This window comes from Acipenser ruthenus, chromosome 1 (assembly GCF_902713425.1).
Source record: "Acipenser ruthenus chromosome 1, fAciRut3.2 maternal haplotype, whole genome shotgun sequence".
Classification (NCBI taxonomy): Eukaryota; Metazoa; Chordata; class Actinopteri; order Acipenseriformes; family Acipenseridae; genus Acipenser; species Acipenser ruthenus.
Window position 1 is genome coordinate 19,803,125 of NC_081189.1, and position 24,279 is coordinate 19,827,403.

General features: G+C 38.7%; 1 protein-coding gene across 6 annotated transcripts in view; it reads right to left on the bottom strand.

Moving 5' to 3' along the window:
• LOC117409060 (rho GTPase-activating protein 24) overlaps positions 1-24,279 on the bottom strand; it is a 222,074-nt gene that overhangs the window by 4,612 nt on the left and 193,183 nt on the right. For 5 of the 6 annotated variants that reach the window (XM_034014613.3, XM_059018928.1, XM_034014611.3 and 2 more), the window contains 5 exons: positions 23,566-23,688; positions 10,385-10,592; positions 5,326-5,458; positions 4,577-4,650; positions 2,384-2,505 (listed from right to left, as the gene is read on the bottom strand). In XM_034014613.3, coding sequence (XP_033870504.3) covers positions 2,384-2,505; positions 4,577-4,650; positions 5,326-5,458; positions 10,385-10,592; positions 23,566-23,688 — 660 coding nt within the window. Of the gene's footprint in view, positions 1-2,383; positions 2,506-4,576; positions 4,651-5,325; positions 5,459-10,384; positions 10,593-22,856; positions 22,880-23,565; positions 23,689-24,279 lie in introns of those variants that run through there. The other variant, XM_034924472.2, reaches the window with a different exon arrangement.

Consider the following 24,279-nt stretch of genomic DNA (forward strand, 5'->3'; position numbering starts at 1 on the left):
GGCAGCTGAGTTGTGGTTTCCTGCACCAGAGGGTGTCCGAAGGATAACGTCTATACATGCAAGGGTGCAAGAATCAAAATACTGGAACATTGTCTTTGTTAAATGTAAACGTCATATGTACAATGCATTCTATTCCGTCTTCATTTTACCTATTTTAATACTGTTATATATATATATATATATGAAAGGCAGTTTAATCCTATCCGATTCTATAGTGGGGCTCCAACCTTTACCCCCAAAAAGCTTTTTATAATCATACAGTAGCCCCTCGCTAAACCAGACATGCTTGTCTGACATAAGGAGGTGTTGGGTTTAAAAACAATACAATAAAATCGCACACACATGCATTTACAGTTCTCGATGTATTTTAAATATAAATCATTGCGCTTAAATAAAACTAATGTGTTTTGGGTACACTACACATTACATTATGTAAAAATATAAATCTGTACAGTAAGCCTATACACTATACAGTACAGTAGTAAAATCAAATGAACACCTAGCACACTTTTTTTGTACTTTAGCCTACTGGTATGCTGCATTGTACACACTGGAGTACAATGCGAATAAAAGATTATTTTAAATTGAAACGAAATGACTTAAGGGTTTTTTTTTATTTTATTTTAATTATTATTATTATTTTTAACTTGGTCTACTTAGTAGCCTAGACAATTAACACACAATAGATCATGGTCCTATACAGATGCTCAGAATGAGCTGGAGGGGTTAGTGGCACATGTGTGCAGTCTATTGCTCCCAACACGCTGGAAAAACCAGAAATGTCATAGAAATTTGTTTTCAAGGCTTGCAAGTACACCCTGACTTCAATGAAAATTAGGTACTTGGGTGTTCGTCTCAAAAATACATTGAGCACAACTGGTAACACACGAGAAAAAGCGGACTGGAAAATGCCAGCAACAATTGCGACTGTTTCAAACATGCTTTAAAAGTTCTTAACAAACTGATGCAATTGTAAGTGTCGCAATTGCCCACAGCTTTAGTACATCTCATTATAATATTTTTGATCCCTCATTTGCACTTTCTGTTTTTGTGAATTTCTGCAGAACGCCCAGAATTACATATTCATTTAAGGCTAAAGTGCAAATAAGAAATGCAGCTGCAAAGCATTTGTTAAAATGATGCTGACAGCGTTGCGTTTGTTTAGTACATTTCACGCTACACTTCCGACTCGTTTGCATGTGGTTTGCAACGATTGCGACAGACGCCACATTTTAGTACATCTACCCCTTTGTGTTTTAGGGCTAAATTGCTATTGCTCTCATATTCAATATAATGTATTTATAATAATATTTACTAATACTAATACAGCTTTCTAAATAAATGTTCTAAATCCAGAACATAGGGTTAATAAACCTTTTTTATTTATTTATTTTTTTACATACTTAGTTTATAGTTAATGGGAGTTTACAAACAGAATTCATTAAGAAATCATTCATTTGCTGCGTAAAGTCTACTTCGCCACCACCATTATTGTATGCTATATTTAGAAGCCCCGTTAATGTCCTCAGCATGATATATTTATATTGGACAGCTCCTTGTTTACATTCCAATCTGTTGGTCTGAATGTCATTACAAACCGTGAAAGCGAGTCTTGAATAGGACCATTTTATATGCTCAGTGTTAGCTTTCTGCTAATGAACACAATCACTAAGATACATGTATGAGCTGTGGAATTATCAATGAGAGTGTTGTGGTCTCCAGTAGCAACAATCTTGCTATAGAACCAAAAGCTCACGTGCTGGAATCGAGGACATTAAGATAACCAGGACATTCTTTATTTACTCAAGCACAGAGGTGTTGATTTTTTCTGGTAAAGGTCCGATAAGACACGACATTTATTTTAAAAAATTGACAGTTGCCGTTTGCCAAAAGTCAAGTCACACCTGCTTTGGACTTCTATTGGCATTTGACAGCTTGTGTTCAGCATTGGTCCCTCAGTACATAAATGCTGGCCGATCACACTTACAGTTTTACATAGCAGCAGTGTAGAGTAGTGGTTAGGGCTCTGGACTCTTGACCGGAGGGTTGTGGGTTCAATCCCCAGTGGTGGACACTGCTGTTGTACCCTTCAGCAAGGTACTTTACCTAGATTGCTCCAGTAAAAACCCAACTGTATAAATGGGTAATTGTATGTAAAATAATGTGATATCTGCATAATGTGAAATAATGTATAATGTGATATCTTGTAACAATTGTAAGTCGCCCTGGATAAGGGCGTCTGCTAAGAAATAAATAATAATAATAATAATAATACCACGTGTAATAATTTGTATAGCCTAATCTGGCCTAATCTCAACGGACTAATCTGTACGCAGAGGCTACGGTCCTGTAAAAAGATCTGTAGTACAGATAAATGAAATACCTTCCATGATTGTCATAGGGTCCTCCATTTTAGGACGCAGAATGTTTGGTCCAAAGACAGTGGCCAGGTTCTGAACACTCATCTTGTTAACACCTGAATAGGACTGGACCTCATCCAGGAATCTACAGGGAAAAGACATATGCAACGCATTATATACAGGATATGTAGCCCGGAAGAGGGTTCTGTGCATCAAGATATGTGTAACGATGACATCTTGAAAATGTACACGGTTTCTTTGTGTTCAGTATATTCTGACTGCCAGTAGCGCCTTGTTATTCTGAAAGTACCTCATCGTTATTTTTGTATCTAAATCTGGAAATGCATACATCTATTATTATTTTCTATGGTAAGCCAATTTGAGCTAACAAATATAAACAAGATGCAATCTAACAAGAAAAGTGTTGTTTTTAGATTAGAACACAGCAAACCTGGCACTTAAAAACATCATCCAGTATCGTTTGTTTCTTCTGGGAATCTTAAAATCTGTTTAGCTATTGGATTCAAACTGCTTCCATCAGAATTTTTATTATTTTTATTAAGGAATAATGTATACCCAGCTGTGTAATTCTATCAAGGGTTTTCTGGTGTCATCAGAAACCAGAGCTAGCATTACTGCCTTATATGTACAGTTTGGTGTATACTATTTGTTATAATGCATGGTGACATAACAGACAGAAACTGCAGAACTAAAAGTGTTTATTTTTACACATTGAAGAAAAAATGTTGAGAAAAACAGTGGAAAACAGAATAAAAAAATGTAAAACAAGTATTTTTTAACAATTCATTTTTAATTTTATTTAAAACAAAATGTGGGAGGATGTATTATTACTATGAATCAGAGTAGAAAATTCGCATGGTTATTTTAGAGCAGTGGTTGGCATCTACATTTTGTAAATATGTATTGCTTGTTATTAAAATATAATTAAACCAAACAAAGCAATGAAGGTTAACGCTTGAAGATACTGTATTTTTAGAAAAACATTGGTTATCTTTAAAACTGTGCAAGTTTTAATAGTCGAGTCTCACCATGAGAACGACTGCCGTGTTGCTAGGAGGTGGTTGTTAGTAAGTTTAAGTTGTGCTACACTTTTACTGCAGTGAAATTGGGAAGAGAAGGTTTGAGTTAGTGATATTAAAGAGAGTTTAAAATGGACACATCTGTGACACGAGTAAGTGGAAAGGGTGTCGGAGAGTCAAACACACCAGCTGCTTCAAAAAGTGGTGAGGGCAGTGGAATAAATAAGCGAAAAATTAGCAAAAGACTGACTGATGGAAATCTCTCTGCTGAGCTACTCGGACTTCAAAAAGCTGATTGAAACTACGGTCTCCCAAAACTCACAATAATGTTAAGAACTGCACATTTATTACTTTTAATTATACTGTATTTGTTGTTCAATTGAAACGGTAACATTGCAATTTTAGCCAGTGAATGCATTTTTGATTATTTATTTATCTATGTATTATAATTGGCAGTTTCTGGCATTTGGATGTGTTGTTCAGTCTGGTGGCCCTCAGGGCTGTTTAGGGCCGCCCATGCGGCCCTTCTATTTATTTCAGTCATCCAACACTGTTTCACAGGGTGGAGTAGAGGATGATTTCCTCATCATTCAAGAGCCTCTGCTTTGGGAAGGCCATCAGTCTACACTGCCTAACATCCCATGGAAGGCATGTGTCTGAGGTAATCTCTTACTAAATTTATGTCGTTTATTGTTTTTCAGAGTACTTGCGTCACTCTGTTCTTCCACAAATTTCTCCCTGTCTTCTGCAGATAAAACTTTAAATCTGCAGCCCATTGTTGTCTGTTTTGGTATTGACTGTGTTTTGTTGTGTTCACATACTGGTGGTAGAGTTTGTGTTCAGGTTAGCAGTTTTATCATCAACCTTATTATACACAGGCAATCTTATTATACAAGGGTCTCGCGCTACCACCATGTATAATAAGAACGAAGTTTATAGGAAAATTATCATTCACCATGTATTATACTACTACTACTAAGACTACTACTAAGAAGAAGAAGAAGAAGAAGAAGAAGAAGAAGAAGAAGAAGAAGAAGAAGAAGAAGAAGAAGAAGAAGAAGAAGAAGGTGGTGGAATAGTGTTATTTACCTTCAAAAGAGATGTGGGAACAAACACCCCAGAACAAAAGAAACCTTTCATAATAAACACTAGATATATGTTATAAACAAACCCTACCTGCAGGTGTACTGAAGTAAGTTGTAATTGACTGGAGGCAAGCTCTTTACTTGCGTAATCAGATCCTTCATCCCCTGATTCAAAAGATAAATACATTTTTAAACCATTCTTGTTATTCTTTTAAGTAATGCTAGTACTCCAATATGGACCCATAACTTTATTTTTACAACCCACCCCTTCACATTGTGTATCAGCCAGCAAAGATGGCTCCCTGTTGTTTTTTGTTACTCTGTTAACAGCTGGTAGACTGTTTTCAGGTTTGTTTCCTTAGGGATTTTTTAGCATTTTGTCTTTGACCATTTTTGCCTCCATTGACATTATTGCATTTCAAACTTAGGCCAATAGGCTTATTTTGGGCACAACTTAAATGGCTTTACTGAGATTCTGACATATCCAGTCTATTTGTGTTCAACTGTTAGAACATCTGCCTCTTGGCATACTGTCTGAGAAACATAAGGAAAACTAACACAGGTAGTTGTGTAAAACCTATTAGTACTTAATCCTCTTATATTCAATTCAACAGAGCATGGCCCTGTAAGCACATGCCATTCATAAATACTCTCATATCTGGTGTATACATTGATTTTCTAGGCAGTATGTAAATTATATAGTGGGGTGACTAAAACATAATGTATATGGCTTATATATACCTGCAGTTTATTTAGCAGTGAAGTATTTGTTTTTCTTCTTCTAGCTAAGCCATACATTTTACACCAACAACAAGTAGTTGAACACTGTGTTAAACTTACAGTTTCTTCATCCTTGGTGAGAAGTTTAGTGCAGGTCAGAAATTCTTCATATTTTGCGAAAGGAATGACTGGCTCTGGAAGCTCTCTTAAATATAGCTTGAGCAAGGAGGCAACTGTGTGCACATCTGTATTGCTGAAGAGAAGAGGACATGTAAGAGAAATAGATTTTACAAAACCTCTTTTATCAACAATAAACATGCCTTTATCTATCTATCTGTGTATATGTATATATATACACTACCGGTCAAAAGTTTTAGAACACCTCCATTTTTCCAGTTTTTATTTAAATTTACGCAGTTTAATGTCTCAATGTACTCTGAAATTAAAGCATAGAACAAATAAACAATTTTGGAGATAAAAAAGAAATCATGGAATCGTTTTGTTTAACAAAATTTAATCTAAATTTTTGACTCATCAAGGTAGCCACCTTTTGCAGATATAACAGCCGAACACACTCGTGGCATTCTTTCTACAATGGAAATCAAATATTGTTCGGAAAGTTCTTCCCAACACTGTTGCAGAAGTTCCCACAAATGTGTTGCACTTGTAGGTTGCTTTGCTTTCACCCTTCTGTCCAGTTCATCCCAAACCAGCTCGATGGGGTTTAAGTCTGGAGACTGTGCTGGCCATTCCATGATTTGAAGCCTACCGTCTTGTTCTTTTCTTCTAAGGTAGTTCTGACATAGCCTGGAGGTATGTTTTTGGTCATTATCTTGCTGTAGGATGAACCCCTGACCAACTAGGCGTATACCAGAGGGTATTGCATGGCGCTGCAAAATGCTGTGGTAGCAGTTTTGGTTCAGGGTGCCACTCACTCTGTGCAAGTCGCCGACTCTGGATCCAGCAAAATAGCCCGAGACCATCACGCTTCCTCCTCCATGTTTGACGGTGTCACACACCGAGGAACCATCCTTTCGCCTACTCGACGGCATACAAAAACCCTGCGTGATGAACCGAAGATTTCAAATTTTGATTCATCGGTCCATAAGACCTTCTTCCAGTCTTCAGTAGTCCACTGGCGGTGCTTCATGGCCCAGGCAAGCCTCTTTTTCTTATTTTGCCATCTTAGCAATGGCTTTCTTACTGCCACTCGACCTGTCAAACCTGCAGCTCGAAGTCTTCTCTTCACAGTTGAAACTGAGACTTGCTTACTTCGACCAGTGTTAAGCTGTGCTTGAAGCTGTTGTCCTGTGAGCCGCCTATCACGCAAGCTGTTGACTCTCAGAAACTTGTCTTCTGATTCTGTTGTGGCTTTGGGTCTGCCAGATCTCTTCCTGTCAGAGTTTCCTCCAGTTTCCAAGTGCCTTTTGATGGTGTAGGAAACTGTACTCACTGACACCTTGGCTTTCTTTGCAATTTCTCTAAAGGAAAGACCTACACTTTTAAGGGTTATAATGGTCTGTCTGTCTTCCTTTGTTAATTGCCTTTTTCTCGCCATTATGAGAGCAATATACTACTTCCTGCAGTACAATACTGTCCAAATAATGCTTAAGAGGGTGTAGTAACACAGTCTGTTCCAACACTGCTTTTATACAGACAGAGGGTTTGTTTTCAGGTTTCCCTGAAAAAGGCCTTTTTGTATAACTCTGAAATGTACATTATTTTTCAGTTTTCGGTAACCTATACTTTTTTTTTAACCTCTGGCAGTTTACCGCTTACCTTTGTACCATTTCAGGTTATTCACTGGACTTGAACTGCTTAAATTTCAATAAAAACTAGAAAAATGGGGGTGTTCTAAAACTTTTGACCGGTAGTGTATATATATATAATATATATATATATATATATATATATATATATATATATATATATATATATATATATATATATATATATATAATCAACAATTATAAATATATTCAACTCTTTAATCACTAAGTAACCAAATCAGTGAAATGGTGTCCTGATTCATGAATATTACTGGTCAAGGTCCTGGCAACTAACTTGGGAGAATACATCTACTGTGGTTCAAGTGCTATTCAACATATAAGTATTTGTCCAAGTAGGTGTCAAGGTCAACAACACACAACCTTAAGTTAGATTTTTCCATGGCTATGGCTACATATTAACAACCTTTTCAATGCGCTAGTCTTTCACTTCTGACTATCTATATCTCATGCCTATCCCCTTATCAAATTTGACATCATCAGGTAGAAACCCATAATCTCTGACAAGCTTTGAATCACGCTGCAGCTACGACTTAATGCATTCAAACGGGGTGCCTTTCAACTTCCGAGGCTCTTTCTGCTGAAGCACTTTCAAAAGGAGGAAATGTTAAATAATAAAACATAACACAAGAAAGGGAATTTGCTTCAGGAAAAGTCTATCAGCCTCACTATTGTTCTGTACAGAAAACTGCAAAATGTCCTATGAGCTCTCCTCTCTCTCCCCATAACCTGCCAGTAAAGCAAATAGAAAATGCGCAGGGCGATTTATATCCAGCTGACTCTGTTCCTATTGTACATGGTTAGAAAAAAAAGTAAGTAGACTGATTTTCACACACAAATCTGCATAAACACTGTGACCTGGACATTGTGACACATTGGGCTGGATTCTGAAAGTCAGCACAAGGACAAATGCGCCCAATTTACCAAACCTGAAATAAACAACTCCAGCGTTTTTGTTGACTTTAAAAAAAAAAAAAAAAAAAAAAAATTAAACCAGTTTTAGAATTGTAATTGGTGTTTTTTTCTTCCAGACAAAAATGTGTTAATAACAGTTTAAAGTAAAAAGCTTTGATTTTACTCATTTTCTCAGGTCATAGTTGTATGTAAGAACACTTGAAGAAATGAAAACAGGAATACCTGCTGAGGTGTTTATTTTATTTCTTAAACAATTAGTCTCCAGCATAATACCAGATTATAAAAAGTGACAGTGTTTTTACTGTCTGTGTCACTGCTGCTACCTTTAGGTTGTTACAGTACAGGCCACAACTAGCTTAAGATAAACCTACCCTTGAGACAGGCATATCATTTAAATGTCAAATGACATCCAATGATATTGTATATTAACAGAATGCTATCCCTTTCAGTTCAAGCAGTATTTCTGTTGTTTTTTGTTTTTGGCAAACCAATAGGAACTCTTTTTGTGATACTGCAGTGAGTGAGAGATAAGGCTGTTAAAACTCATTACAAGGCCTATCACTAAAGACAGAGCAATAAATGTACCCTATGTGGCTTAGGGTGAGGTTATTAACTGCACCACACTTACAGAACAAGGCAGGATATTTAGACTTTGTAACACCTCTAGCTCTAGGCCCACTTCCATTTTGTAGTCTCCAGGGCTAAACCTTGGCCTAGTCTCTGACAGCCCTTTAATGGATACAGTGAGAAATGCACACATTCTGAAGCACCTGACAACAGTAACTCGTGGTCCAACTTCATATGTTCCATAAGATTGTGCCTACCTTCTTTCTGTTTAATATTCAAATGTTGTGTGCTAAGTTAAATTATGTGACACAAATTGCACAGGAGATCAGCACTCCTCCCTACATCATTCTTAGTGCCCTTAGTCGAACACGTGTCACCTATCTAGCACATTTGTAGGTGATTTATAGAATGCTATTTGACAGCCAGTTGGAGATGTCATTTGTTATTCACTTGCAAGGAAGACTGACCACATAACTCACTTGTGGCTTTGCCCGTGATGAGTTATAGAGTTTGTCTCCTTTTTTACATAAATCCCAAAGCTCGTTGACTGCCGTGTGTGTTGCTCCCTCGTGTCTCTCTCCCTGTAGCACTTCAATGTCTGTGTCTTGCGTGTTCTAGCATTTTAACAAGTTTAATTTTAAAGCAGTCTGTGTTGCAAATCAAACCCTGTATCCAGTAAACTGGCCAAAATAATTAACTGTGTGCGTCATGCAGTGTCCCTGCTGTAGGAAGATAATCCCTGACTGGCACAAACAAACAGTTGTGTGCTATTTAATGAGAAAAAGTTAGCTTTGTGTTCTGGTGCAACACTGAACTACAAATTGGAAATGCAAAGCTTTTTAGAATTGGGCCCTAAATGTATTGAGGCAGCATGCTTACCACCTGCACCACCCAGTCACCAGCCAAATTAAATGCAGTGCACTAAAAATTGCATTGTACAGTTGTTCTGTAAAGTTGTCTAAACATCTTCAGCACAAACTAAATGTGCCTGCAGATTCCCTTTCTTACACTGAAGTAAAGGGACATTTCAACTCCCTCTCTAATTAGGGTGATTTTTGCCTCCACTCTCAAGGCCCTGCTGAGCTAGGAACTCGGCCGGTTTGTTTCCTAGTGTGGTTCTGATTGCTTAATCATGCATGGTAATAAAACAGTTCAATTTTTTGGCATCCCACTGATTCTTCATGATCTGCACTATGTCCGTTCTAATTATTTCACATTTTTAAAAGCAAGTTTATTTTACTTTATTTCAATTTGTTTTGAATCCTGACAGGTGCATAATAATTCAATACCCCAAATGACAGGGCTCAGCTGTGAACATTGCCCTTTATGCTGCACAGGAAGGCTTTGTAAAATTAATATGTCTATTTAGGACACAGTTTGATAATAGTCATTTTAATGGGTTGCTTTTTCTATAATATGTCATGTGGCCTTGACCCTTCACCTTTGTGAAAGGCCTGTGCTCAGAGAGCATGCAGCACTGCAGGACGCTGTTGTTCACATGAGACACAAACTCAACCATACATGGAAATGTAAATCTAAACATGTGACAAAATTGTGTGACAGGTTACACAGATATGGTTAACATGTAACTTCAATACTCAACCATAAATTGTGACTTAAATACAGTATATAGAACAATATGTTAAAAACAGAGTATGTGCGTCTTTCTTTGTGTATTCATTATATTATTTTGTTAGCTCTATAGCACGGTGTACCATTGCCAAAAGACAACACTAACTAATTCAGATTCAGAGTCTTATATGGAAATAAGGCATACAAAACATATATACTGCAGGGGGTAACTTGTTTGTTGTGTTGAATGGCATTATTTATTTCTAGATGTCTTTAAAGGTCTGCAGTGTTGAAAATAATATAGATCCTATAGGGGTATTAATCACCATAAAAATTACCTGTCAAATGATGGCTTTTCCCCACAGTCAAAGGCATCCTGTAATTCCTTGACCAAGTTGGCTTGTCCAGGCAGCCTGAAGAGCCCCTCTTCCTTGAGCCCTCTCAGTCGAATGAAATCCACACACTGCTCCACCAGCATGGGAGCCATCTTGTTCCCAAATCTCCTCTCAAATCGAACCGTCTCCTCCAGCTTCTGACCAAAAATACCTGTTGAAAAGAATGCAGAAAGCAAAACAATAAACAAACAAACAAACAAAAAACAAACAAACAAAACCTACTTTTGTGCATTTACCTGTGAGGCAGCTCCTTTGTAAGGAGGCTTATTAATCTAAATCAAGTTTAATATCTCGTCAGATTATTAATGATCATTTTTAGTATATTGCTCCTGAAGTATCTGCTGCCACACTTTTACATTGTGAATTTAACATTAAGAATAAGAATGCAATATCTATATGCTATTGTAACTACAGTGTGTATATAACATGGAGAGAAAAATGTCTCGCTGCCTTGGCCGTCTAAGTGGCCTACTCCCCTGGGCTTTGTTTATATATTGATCTTTTAAAATCATTCACAACAGACATTTGTCTTTCCCTTTCAGAGGAAAATTGAATTTTATAAATAAATTATCATAAACTACAATACCCAGCCTCTAAATGACGCATGGAACTAAAAATCATGACTTGTTCAAATCACAGTCATTTTAGCCGCAACATTTGCTTTGTGAATCAATGCAATACTACAGTGTATTAAAAGCCAATAATGAAGAAAAAAAGCATAAACAGCACATTGATAATATACTGTAGAAAGCTTTATGTGCAAAGCATACAAATGCATTCCCTCAAGAGCACTAAGCAGATCACTTACTTCATCCTGTAAGAGCTATGGAACTGCTCATTATACAATACATAAACACTGATTTGAGGTGTTAAATCATTGTAGAGAAAAGCCAGACTGTGTTATTTTACTGTACTTACTGTAAGCACCAGGAAAACCACACCTCCTTTCGTGGTTGGCCGAATAATAATATAGTACGGTAGACTCCTACCCAAAAGAACCATCTTCAACATGCAGGTTAGTTCTGTTGCTATAATAACTTCTTAATTGATCTCAACCCTGGCATTGCACACTATTTAAGGCCGCCCTTCATATCAGTGATACCATGGGGCAAGTACAGCATGGAAGAGGAGGCCTTGGTCTCAGTTCAGCTCCTCCTACATGGCACAAAGCAGCCCCAGCTCAACGGAGGAAGTTGGTAGTCAACGAGGTGCAAAAGCAGGAGGAGAGGATGAGGTGCGTAAAGGCCTTTTCTCAGGCCAAGCAGGGAGAATGGATGAGATAGGGGGAGTGTGGAACTACGCAAGATCGGCTGGCTAGATCTATGGACAATGGAACACAGCAGGATCAGTTTCCTCATCAGGTCAACATATGATGTTCTCCCATCACCACACAACCTTAATCTATGGGTCGGAGAGGATCTGTGGTGTCCTTTGTGTTCAACGCAAGCTACATTAAGACACAATATGACAGGATGTATGGTGGGTCTTAGCCAAGGACGGTTTACTTGGCATCATGGCCAGGTGCTGCGATGTTAGGCCTTAACATTGGAAGACAAGCGCAGCACAACCAACAAGTTGCCACCAATACCAACAATATATGATACACAAAGAATAACATTCCTCTGTCCAGGGGAGTAACCTCCAAGAAAAGGTACTAAAACCAAAAGTAGGACAACTGGAATGCTGGCAGTTGGACGGCTTATTTTCCCACCTGAGATTGCCACCACCACTAACCTTTGACCTGATATTGTCTTGTGGTCTGGATCAGCACGCCTTGTTCACCTAGTAGAGTTAACAGTGCCATGGGAGGATGCTGTGGATGAGACGTACGAAAGGAAGAAACTTCGGTACGCTCAACTAGCTGCTGAAGTGGAACAGCGAGGATGGAGAGTCCAGGTTTACCCAGTGGAGGTGGGTTGTTGAGGATTTGTGACACTCCACAACCTGGTTTCTCAGAGACATCGGATAAAGTGGTCAAGAGTTGCAACGCATAGTGAAGAACTTATCTGAAGCAGCAGAATAGCAGCAACTGGCTCTGGTTGAGACGGAAAGATTCTGGTTGGGGACCTCAAGCACAGTAAAAATAAAAAGAAAACGATGTAAAGGAAGGTAAGTAAGCTGGGTTTAGCTGAGTGGGAGATGGAGGGGGGTGATGCTGGGACACCAGAATCACTGTCGAGCCCTCTTAAGGTGTCGTGGGCTAGTCGACAAAACACCAAGGATGGAAGGTGCCCACTTGAAGACCCCAGAGAAGTACCCTATTCATCTAAGTCCAAATGGTTGTCATGCTGATGCGCTGGGGAGACTGCACTGTGGTTGATCCCTGGAGCCAGCATTGCAGCCATTGTGTGTGCTGATGCGCCAGGGAGGCAAAATAGGTTGATCCCTGGAGCCAGCATTACACTTCAGCCATCAACACCAGAAGGATATCTACATCATCAGATGGAAGGAAACGCAGATGGATCACATTAGTTTACAGTAAAAGAAGCTATGTCTTAGTTGGTGCTTATCTTCAGCATGACGTTTTAACACCTACTCTCATGTAATGGAATCATTATGCTTCGATATTATGGTTTCCATGGCAACCTGAGTGTGTGAGCTAATTGGCAGCTGTTACTTTGTCTCTCTTGGTTTCATTTTTCAGTGTCAGCCCTGGCACTTCTACACTGGCAGACTGTAAGCCAGGGCACATCTTAAGGTTAGAAAGCAAACAAAAAACAATATAAAGTGCTCCCTCACTATAACACAGGTCTCGGGGGACACACAATATGAGCATTGTAACCGAAGAGCGTTATAAACAGGGGGGAGGGGGGGGCGCCGCGGGACACATAACAACACACATATCTGACTGAAATACAAAACAAAATAACTCCCTCTCTATAATGCACATATAGTGAAGCAAAAATGAATTATCCATGCATAAAGCAGTAATCAACACTATATTTAAAAATAAATAAATAAATAAATAAAAGGTAACATTCCCACTCGTGGATCATTTTAATTAACAGTTCTTAAACTATAAATAGCCTGACTAAACTGCAGCCGGGAGTTCATTTTGAAGCTACAGACAAGCAAACCAAGTAGAGAAGGAGAGCAGGTTGGGAGAGGGGAAGAGGGAATGGGCTCGCCCCAGGTTCGGTTGCCGGAGCACGGCTGAAGTGAAGCTGAAGCGTCTCGTCTCCTGGAGAAAGCCTCAGCTCCTCTCGCAACAAAAAAAAAGTAAATACATTAGCAAAGATAACCACGTAATAGGCCTCATATTTATTTAGTTATAAAACGAATGCTGAATAAGATGTCTGTGTTATAAAGTGCCAGCGCAGCTTTTCTTCAGTTCAGATACTGTATCAAAAGGGAGAGACAGAAACAGAAGTTAGACTGAGAAGTTGTTATAGTTTGAACAACACTGGTACTGTATTTACTGTAGAAATATTGCATGAATCACTAGTATAGGGAATCCCTCCCAACCTGTGAGGGCGCTGTGTAAAGGGAACAGAGTGCCCTGGACTGGATGGCCAGACAATTCATTCCCAGGGTTAGGCGGAAGTTGGCCATCTAGAAAGGGTGCGGAGCTACAGTACACTAAATCATCAACCCGGAAGGGAAACGATGTGGCAGCTGCGGATTGGAGGAACAGTTGCAATCGTTAACCAAGGGGTCATTATTGACGGTATATAAGGGGACGTACTGAAGTGATCTGTTCCTTTGTTATGTTTAACACTAACCGGAAGGAGTACCATATTGTGAATCATGAGTGTTTTGTTTGTTTTTGTCGTGTCTAATTGTACTTGTTTGTTATTTAGACGGCTAACAAAATCCGGAGCTGTCGCTACAGGCCAGCACAAAACCCGGCCGACACTGCACTTTGTTTCTAGATCAATTTTATTTGCACCACAAGCACTACAGCACTCACTTTGGACTGGTGACTGTGTTTGTATATTGTGGGTGTATTAAAGACTGTGTTTATTGTTTTGGGATTGAACTCCTGGGTTAAACTGAGTAGTACACAGCCTTGTGTACTACCATTCATTATTATTTACCGTTTGTGATCAGACTTTGGATTACAAATAAAATACCCTTGCACCTGGATTATCATTGTCATTATCATTTCCATATGAGCACAACAAAGCACAGCATTGCAGTCATACTGTAGGTAATCATGTTCTTTCATCTGACTGACTTTTGGCTCCACAATCTAGAAACCAAGAAGGATGGTTTTGACAGCTTACAAATCAACCCACAATCACACCGTTCAGACTGCTCGAACAACTGGCCTACAAAGATGTCTAATTACTGCTTTTTGCTTTCACAAATCTACAGAATTATCAGCTGTTCAATTAAGAGGTAGCTTCCTTCCTTTGCAACAAAGTCTGAGTTAGACGTCTGTCTTGCTTTGAACAGCACAACTGTTACACTGTACAGCCTGTTGTAATGTTATGTATGACTTACCTCTTCTGAAACTGAAGCATCTCTTAATTTTCCGGTAGGTTGTTTTCTGAATAAAACTGGGGTACATTAGTGCACCAGAAGAGGCACATTTGAGATTCTCAAGCATTACTGAGTCAGGAGATCAGATCATAGTTAAGACACCAGTGGTGCCTAGACCCATCCTTTTCGGGTTGAAGAGAGCAGATTAACATTTGGTGCAAAATAGGTTTTCAAGCAAATTGGCTGATCAGTTCAAAAGCCCCCCCCCCCCCCCCCATAATTAGGAACGTGAAGATGTTCATCTCTTTGGTTTCTTTCAAATGTAGAAGCAACATCAATATTACAAACTCAAAAACGTGATATTTATCTTCATGGAACATCCGCAGAGATTCCTCCAAACAGTTTTTTTCCCTAATAAATACATTTGCAGACTTCGCTTCAAGTACTGTACATTATCCAAAAAGGCATTTGCATAACAACTCCATGAAAAACCAGGATACTCGAATATGAAATAACAGAAAGACTACTTTATATGAAAAAGGTGTTTTTCCACTCAATAAATGACTTCTTAGTTTTAAACGTGAACAGAAGATGTTTAATCCTCAATAGAACACCTTTAAGAAAGCCTTTAATCTTCTTCAGAAGGAGACATCAACTCAGCTCTGATTCCCAGCAAGCGAGGAATGCTTAAGAGGGTTGATGCATTTCCATCAAGATGCTCAGGTAGCTGAAGCGCTCTCTTCAACTGAACTTTTTTTTGCAGATCTTTTCTTCCTTACTGGTTAGAGGCTCTGGTGTAGCTCATTCGTGCACTGAAAACCGAACGGCTTGGAGGGGCGAAATCCGGCTTGACTTTCACTTGACTTTTAGCAGCTGTCACATGTGGCAGCTTTACAGCAGGCAATTACGAGCCCCTCTGGCAGGCACAGGTGGTGCCAATGTCTTAAGCCTTTGGAGCATTTTTCTGTGTCATGATTGTGTTTTTTCTGATAGGCGGTTTTCCAGCTTCACAATCCAAATGCAACTCCCATTTTTATACTCTAATCAAGAAGTGGAGATCTTAATAGTTTTTACCCTGCATAGAATCAGTGTCTACAGCAAACCTCCCCCCGCTCCTGGCCCCCAAGCACACATTTAACTAAGTACCCTCAGTTCCGAGTCAGCAAACAATATTTTAATCAGCGTTGAGTAAATGATTACAAATAGGCACCTCATTTGGGATGGAAACTGGCATTCCATGTACACTAAGCAGATAGAAGAATGAAACACGTTTAAATGGGGAAGCTTGAGTGTTTTTCCTAACATTTCCATGTGTGGGAGTGGGGGCATGTGGCATGATGCCCCGCCCCTGTGCGTATTTTTGTGTTTTATGTTGTATGTGGTGTGTTATTGTTGGTGTGGATATAGTGGTGCATGGGGTATAAATTGGGCTATGTGCTGGGACAAATTAGTTAATGTGCTGGGATTCAAGTGAATGATTAATTAGCAATTGAATCCCAGCACAGCTGTATTGATGCACGGATCACTCACTTGGGGTTGGGTGTTCGGGGAGGTGAGAACGAGTCAGGAGGTAAAGAGAAAAATAATAAATTGCATTTGCTAGTCGTGGGACTTTAAATCAGCACGTTACTTGTTTTGGGTTTGTCACACCGTGTTTGTTTTGGGTTTGTCTCACTGTGTTTGTTTAGGGTTTGTCCACCGTGTTTGTTTTGGGTTTGTCTCACTGTGTTTGTTTAGGGTTTGTCCACCGTGTTTGTTTTGGGTTTGTCTCACCATGTTTGTTTTGGGTTTGTCTCATCGTGTTTGTTTTGAGTTTGTTTCATCGTGTTTGTTTTGGGTTTGTTTCATCGTGTTTGTTTAGAGTTTGTTTCACCGTGTTTGTTTAGAGTTTGTTTCACCGTGTTTGTTTAGGGTTTGTCTCACCGTGTTTGTTTTGGGTTTGTCTCACCGTGTTTGTTTTGGGTTTGTCTCACCGTGTTTGTTTTGGGTTTGTCTCACCGTGTTTGTTTTGGGTTTGTCTCACCGTGTTTGTTTTGGGTTTGTCTCACCGTGTTTGTTTTGGGTTTGTCTCACCGTGTTTGTTTTGGGTTTGTCTCACCGTGTTTGTTTAGGGTTTGTCTCACCGTGTTTGTTTAGGGTTTGTCTCACCGTGTTTGTTTTGGGTTTGTCTCACCGTGTTTGTTTTGGGTTTGTCTCACCGTGTTTGTTTTGGGTTTGTCTCACCGTGTTTGTTTTGGGTTTGTCTCACCGTGTTTGTTTTGGGTTTGTCTCACCGTGTTTGTTTAGGGTTTGTTTCACCGTGTTTGTTTAGGGTTTGTCTCACCGTGTTTGTTTAGGGTTTGTCTCACCGTGTTTGTTTAGGGTTTGTCTCACCGTGTTTGTTTTGGGTTTGTCTCACCATGTTTGTTTAGGGTTTGTCTCACCGTGTTTGTTTTGGGTTTGTCTCACCGTGTTTGTTTTGGGTTTGTTTCACCGTGTTTGTTTTGGGTTTGTCTCACCGTGTTTGTTTTGGGTTTGTCTCACCGTGTTTGTTTTGGGTTTGTCTCACCGTGTTTGTTTTGGGTTTGTCTCACCGTGTTTGTTTTGGGTTTGTCTCACCGTGTTTGTTTTGGGTTTGTCTCACCGTGTTTGTTTTGGGTTTGTCTCACCGTGTTTGTTTAGTGTCTGTTTTGGTCACCGTGCCTTTTGTTTTGTGCAGTGTTTGTGTTTTTGTTCAATCTTTTTATTTGTTTATTTATTAATAAACCACACAAGCATCGCATTCACATTCACTCGCAGTACTGTGTGTTCTTCCGGGTCTGACGTCACACCACAAAGCCACCCTTGTCACAGGGCAAAATAGTTCTATCTAGCATAATCACAACAGGGTCACAATGCCAGAACTTTGGCTACTACCACATTCTCAATCTATCCTCTGAAGGAATATTTAAAATTGCAGTGCCCTTTAAGATGCCTAAGATGTATTAGTTGGCTTAAATCTGTCTGTCTGACTAAGTGATAATCTTCAGCACCCTCCTCCACTCAGGCACTGGGAGTATTGACTCTTTATAAATCTAACCTTTGCAGATTCCTTCTACATTTTCTCCATGTTTTTGAAGACCTATAAATAAGTTTTCCTGCTGGAGCCAGGAGGTTTTAAAAACTAAGTTCTACATTTTTGTTAAACTTAAACTTAAATGATGTTGCCAATAATAATAATAATAATAACTATATATATATATATATATATATATATATATATATATATATATATATATATATATATATATATATGATGCAATACATTGGGAATGGTGTCAAGATATGAATCATTATAAAAAGAAAAGTTTTGGGCCAAACATTACACAGTCACGGACTGCCAACTAAACGCACTTTGTGTTTATATTGGAAGCAGGAAGACCCTTTCTTGTAATCTTGCTCTTTTACTACATGGTCCCGGGGCCACAATGTATTTTACCCCTTTGAACCTCAGACCCACCCTCCTGTAAAAACGGGATGCAAGACAGATGCATCTGGAAATGAAATGCCACAGTCTAGGGTGAGCAGTACTTTAAAATGTCAATACTCCCTGAGCTGGAGTCAACAAAACAGGTGTATTTGGAACAACTTCCAAATTTAATGAACACTCCAATCAAGCTGCTCATTTTTTAATTGCTCCAAAATCATGATTAATTCCTCTTGCCTAACCCGGGATGTGATTAATTTGATCTAACCCTTTAAACAGGTTCATTCTTATGCTAATGCATCCAGTTTCCATTTGGTTCCCATTGTGGGCAGATACTGTATAATTGTCCAAACTTTAAAATAATAAAAAACAGCAAAGGAAAAAATGATACAACAAGAACTGAGTTTTCATGAAGGGGTAGCTTTGAGCATTAAGTGTGACATGCTGAGCATTTCTAGGGTCACTTTTTATACCTGAACATAAACAATATCTTAAGAAAGCATTTGTTAACTACTAGAACATGTAGCATTGAAAAAATCAAGGTACTTCAGCATTGCTCTGCTCCCTGCTGAAAGAAAGAAAGTATTACAGCCCTCGCTTCAACCACATGAAGATTCATGGAGCTGTTTATACCAGCAGTGCTATTTTAATTGTCTCTGATATGATCTAAACATAATGCTCTGGGATATTACAATACAAAAGGGAAACCTTCAATAATTTAGATGGATATTGGTGTCTTAGTAGTCGGGCAGATGGTTTGGATTCATAGCAGATTCATCAGAGTTAACAGCAAAGCTGCAATTACAGGACATAACTGCTGTTGGTGGTGAGTCTCAGAGCATGCAGTGTATACATTATGCATAGACGGGACCCTAGTGTGTACTTTAGCTGGTTCTCAGAGAAGTTTCTCCAGAGCTGTTAGTTTAATACAGTCATTTTCACAAGAATTAAACATCACTGCATCAGAGAGATTTTTTTTTTCAATTCATTATTTTAAACTCTCACAAATGAAAACAGACAGACTAATACGACAATAGCTGGGCTGCTAAAATATTAGGCTGTTTTTCTGATCTAGCCATCATAACAGAAAATGGCATATAACCATTTTAGATACAACTAGAATATTTGGTCATGTCCCAATTCGAACCCATTGGTATCAAGTACACTTTAGCCTTCTTTTGTAGCAGCAATATCTTTATACATGCTGCAGAGCTAATCATTTCACGAGTTCTGTCTCTTAGCATCCTTCGGTGTTGCAGGCCCCCTGAGCAATCTTAAAATTATAAGAGGTAGTCCTGCAACAAGTACAGTAATCTGTCATGTATCTGTCCATCATGTAGCCGCCCTAACCATTTATCTGCCATGCTCAAGCTCTTCAGCAGCGTCACCCACGTGTGCAGCGCCAATGAAAAATGCTACAGGAAAGCGAAAGCCAGTTGTGCTTACAATTGAAAAAAAAAGTTGGAAATACAAGATTTTGGAATTGGAAAGATCACTATGACTGAGAGCAACCCAAAGCCAATCTGACTCAACTTTTGCTTGTCCGGTCTTTGATAGCAATGGCAGCTAAAAAGCAAACCTTCAGACAAACCTGCATTCTAGACTTTTTTGCTCCAACACAGTAATGTAAGTACTGTGCATTTCATTTGTATTGTATCTTCCATTTTCTACTTTTCTGTATTTTTATATTGTTTGAGCAAATGGACACTACTTGCAGTTTTTGTTTCGGAAATGTTTTCTACTGTGTAAGTGTATACAGCACTGACACCCTGCATCTTTCTAAACAAGGGATTTAGGGGAGCTCCCTAATAAAAGCTGAATCTCAAAACAATAATTGTGTGAATATAGTAATTGTTACAGCTGTTTATAATGGTATTTAAAACAGGATTCATTTATCCAAGTTTTTACACATCTGCTCTTACTCTGGTCATAATAATACTATTTCTGCTTTGTATGTAATTCCACGACAATATGAAAAGTTAATATGCTTAGCGTAGCTGACATGATGTTTTTCAAGCCTCATTAGAATGGGAACCCTCTTAAGGACACCCATCTTTCATTGATAACTTGAGAGATTTAAATCAAAGGTGGGAATTTAGTTTGAGAACAGAAGGGAAGCACTTCAGTAAGGATATATTAAGAGCGGTCATGGGCATTGGATAGCGATTGATAAAAATATGATTGCCTCAATTTGCATTCATACCCTACTCAAAGGGTTATGATTCATACAATGTTCTATGTGGACCGCAGCTTCTCTTAGAAATGTTCCTTTAGAGAGAAACAGGATCTCTCATCACCTGGGGGTTCCCAATCCGAAGGGAAGCTCAGATTCCATTCAATGTGATTTGTAAGCCACACCATTCATTTATTGCAGCAGTCTACAATAAAAAAGATAAAAAGTTTATCTGCCACCCCTCCTCCACCTGTTTTCTCAAAACAAGATCATTTAACACCTTGTTTCAAATGGGAATTCCTTTTCTGCATTTAAAATGTGTTCTTCACACACTTTTTTATTGACTTTTTTTGTTGGTTTCTATTTCACTTTCATATGAGCATTTCCCTCTACCATACCAGTATTTTTTTAACAAAACAGGGCCAATTACCTCATCTGTATTGCATAATATCAAGAAACCCACAAATGTATCAAGCTCAATGGTCAGAAAATATGATGCTGTACTAATTTAGGTTTTTTTCTCAATATTTTAAAATCTCAGTTGTCTGAAATGGATGTAGCCTCCCTCCAGAAAAACAACAATTTGGTGCTGTGATATTTGTGCTGGGTTTCAACTTCAAAACCTTTGGGCCCAGTACAGCATGGGAAGAAAGCATTGAGCCGTCACAGCCACCCCTAGACATTTCCCTAGTATTTGCTATATCTAAATTGGCTTTTATATGTTAAGATTCATCTTAAATATAAATTGTCTCAAAAGTTAACAGAAATTCACACATTAATGAAAAATATGCCTTCTTGTTTTCCCCCAATCTTAACAAATGTCCTTGAGACATATCAAGTTGTGTTCTGTGCTGTTCTTTAATGTTTCTGGTGTTTTTTTTTTCTTTTCTTCTTGGTGACTTGTTTTGTTTCACATGGTTTATTTTTTTCCTCCAGTCTTTGCTGAGATTTATCCCCTGAATACAGTCTATCTCCAAAATCTCTGACATTTGTCAGCATGTCCTTGAGTCCCCCCGTGCAGTAAAGCAGAGATTATTGATAATATAAGGGAGAGATCTCCCAAAGAATCTCGGAATGAATCGATCAGAATGTTGTGCTGTTGTACAGTCTGGCTGTGACAACGCATTATAGATGCCTTGAACTGAAACCAGCAAGGCTGCAGACAACATCCTTTCAAATCCCTTGACAAACCCCTGATAGACCACAGCACTCGTGAAGAGGTAACAATAGCCAACAATTGTCATGCTTCATAAGGAATGGCATATAAAAACTGATCTGTTGCAGTCTAGTGAATCTTCTAGTTATACTGGTCACTGATTTAGCAGGAGTTCTACTAAGGCTAATATATTGCAGCAATTATTTTAAAGTAATTCTCCTTTCACAAGTAACATTACAGTGCCCCTCTTTCTAAGTATATTTGGGGGCCGCAGTTAACAGACTGTGCTAGTTCTGTTCTGTCTATGAGAATGTGATAGTGGAATGGCAATATACGGCAAATGGGGCATCCTAACTGGTTCTATGGTGTAAACTGCAGTCTTATACAAGGAAGAACTGTAACATATTGTTACTCATACAAACAAATTGAGAGAATGTGTTTTATTTTATTTTTTCACATATTTTATATTCTATACACTCTGCAAGTCAGAAACAGGTGAAAAGTGTCACACTGCTAGAAGAGACATGAGGAGATGTCAGGCTACAGCAAGTGTTAATTAATACAGTAGGGGGGTCTTTTGAGGTCTCAAAGTTAACAGGTGTGAAAAAAAACACATAACACAGAAAAGCATGAGTAGTTTTTTTGTTTGTTTCAATGTATTACAAATATGTTTAGTGTTTTCTATACACTGTGAAGTCCCAAAAAATTCATAATTCTACTCACTAAATATACGCACTTTCCAATTACCATCATAAAGGCAGACAGAACTCACAACACACAAGAGATACCGTCAAGCTTCCATGCATCTTTTATTCCAGTACTTGGCCAACAAACGCTATTTTAAACAAAGGAACTCAGGCAACTGGCCAGTGCACTTGGCACCACCAACATAAGCCTGGGCTACCCTAAAATGAGACAGGACCACTCATCCCATCACACACGTGCTTCAAGTTCTACGTTGCCAAACATACTGCAAAATGTAAGCCACTCGCATTTGTTGCATTTCCACTAGTCTCAGTCTTGTCTGTGATTCCATGGTTTTTTGGAATAAAACTAAGGATGAAAAATCTGGGCATGGATAAGGTCAGAAAGAATGGGAGACAGCAGGGTGGCTGCATTGTAAACCAGAGATAGAGCAAGCAGCCCTTGAATGACAACAAAGTGTGTCTGTGAAAACAAAAATCTCCTCTTAAAATGTATATTGGTCTCCGTTTACCTTTTTAAGGAATGCTGGCCTCTTTCAGCAATGCCCAGTTGTTTGGTATACAATGATTATTAGAAACAGAAACAATATGAAGTTATTTTCAAAATAATACTATCAATAATCATTCAACAAATCAACAGCAAGACTACTCTCCGGTTTCTTAAGCTATTTCGCTTGAATAGACTGAAACAGGATTCACAATTCTGGAAAACTCTCTTTATAATGAATTTGGGCTTGTTTGAAAAAAAAGCCATTGAGTAATCAGCGTATTATTAAAATGTAATATAAAAAAATAATAAAAAAAATGTGTTCACTCAAGTCTAAAAACACCCTGATTCCATTGAAAGGTTTAATAAAAAATATTTATTGATCGAATGGCAGCACTGAAGAGTTGAATGGGACATTGACAATAAAATACAATTCTTCTGATATGTCTTTATTGTCACAGATAAAATCTGAAGCTTTCTTTGCCGCTCTCAGAAGTTTCCTGCAGCAACGTTTACCTGCTTGGGGAATAGTGAATGAAAGCTGAACATTCAATTGATATATTTTACAATAAGATTCGGGCATGTGGGATAGCTACTGTAGATGCTACTAAAAGTATGTCTAATACGTGAATGAGAGAAGAATCAAGAATATCTTTATCTGCCTCCATCCAAATTAGGGTGTAAAATAAATCTGAATTGAATACCTTTAGAAAAGAAATGAACTAATAACTGACCTCCACCAAACGGGGCCCATATGACTCTGCGAATGGTCTTTACCCAATCCTCCATGTCATTCTGGGTGCTGGCCATAAGAAGGTATGTTTCATGATTGGATGTCATCCGCTCCCGATCTCCACCTGAGGAACAAAGAGAATGAAAACTCAGATCACTTAGACAGTCATGACAGATCATAAGATGTGCTCATAAACCTTCCTCAGCCAATCAGATTCTGAGATCACTAGTCATTATCCCTCTGGTAGCACTTTTACCACATTGGAGGCTTAGTTAATTTGATCACTAATCGGATCCCGTCATTTGGATTGTTGGATCAAAACAAAATAATTCTGGAGTATAAACATAACTGGAAACATAACAGCTTATACAGGGGCTGTGTGCAGGGGAGTCGGGAACAGCTGAGCAATGTGATAAGGAAATGGCTTTATGTTCATACACAACCAAACAAAACAAAATACTACACAAAAAAGAACTGCACTGTATGAAAGCCTCTGCGCTGGAGAACAAGGAGGTCAGTGTGGCCCCATGCTAATCCATAATCTTAGGCAGACATCTATGAGGCTTTCAGATGACAGATTGCGCACAATGAGAGAGGGATCTGAAAAAGAAACATGGCGCACAACAGTCCAGTCGGCGGAAAAGTTCCTTTTGTCAGGAAGTTTGGCCAGCGAGCAAAACCTTTGCCGAAGAGCAGGCCACACCCCCTCATTATT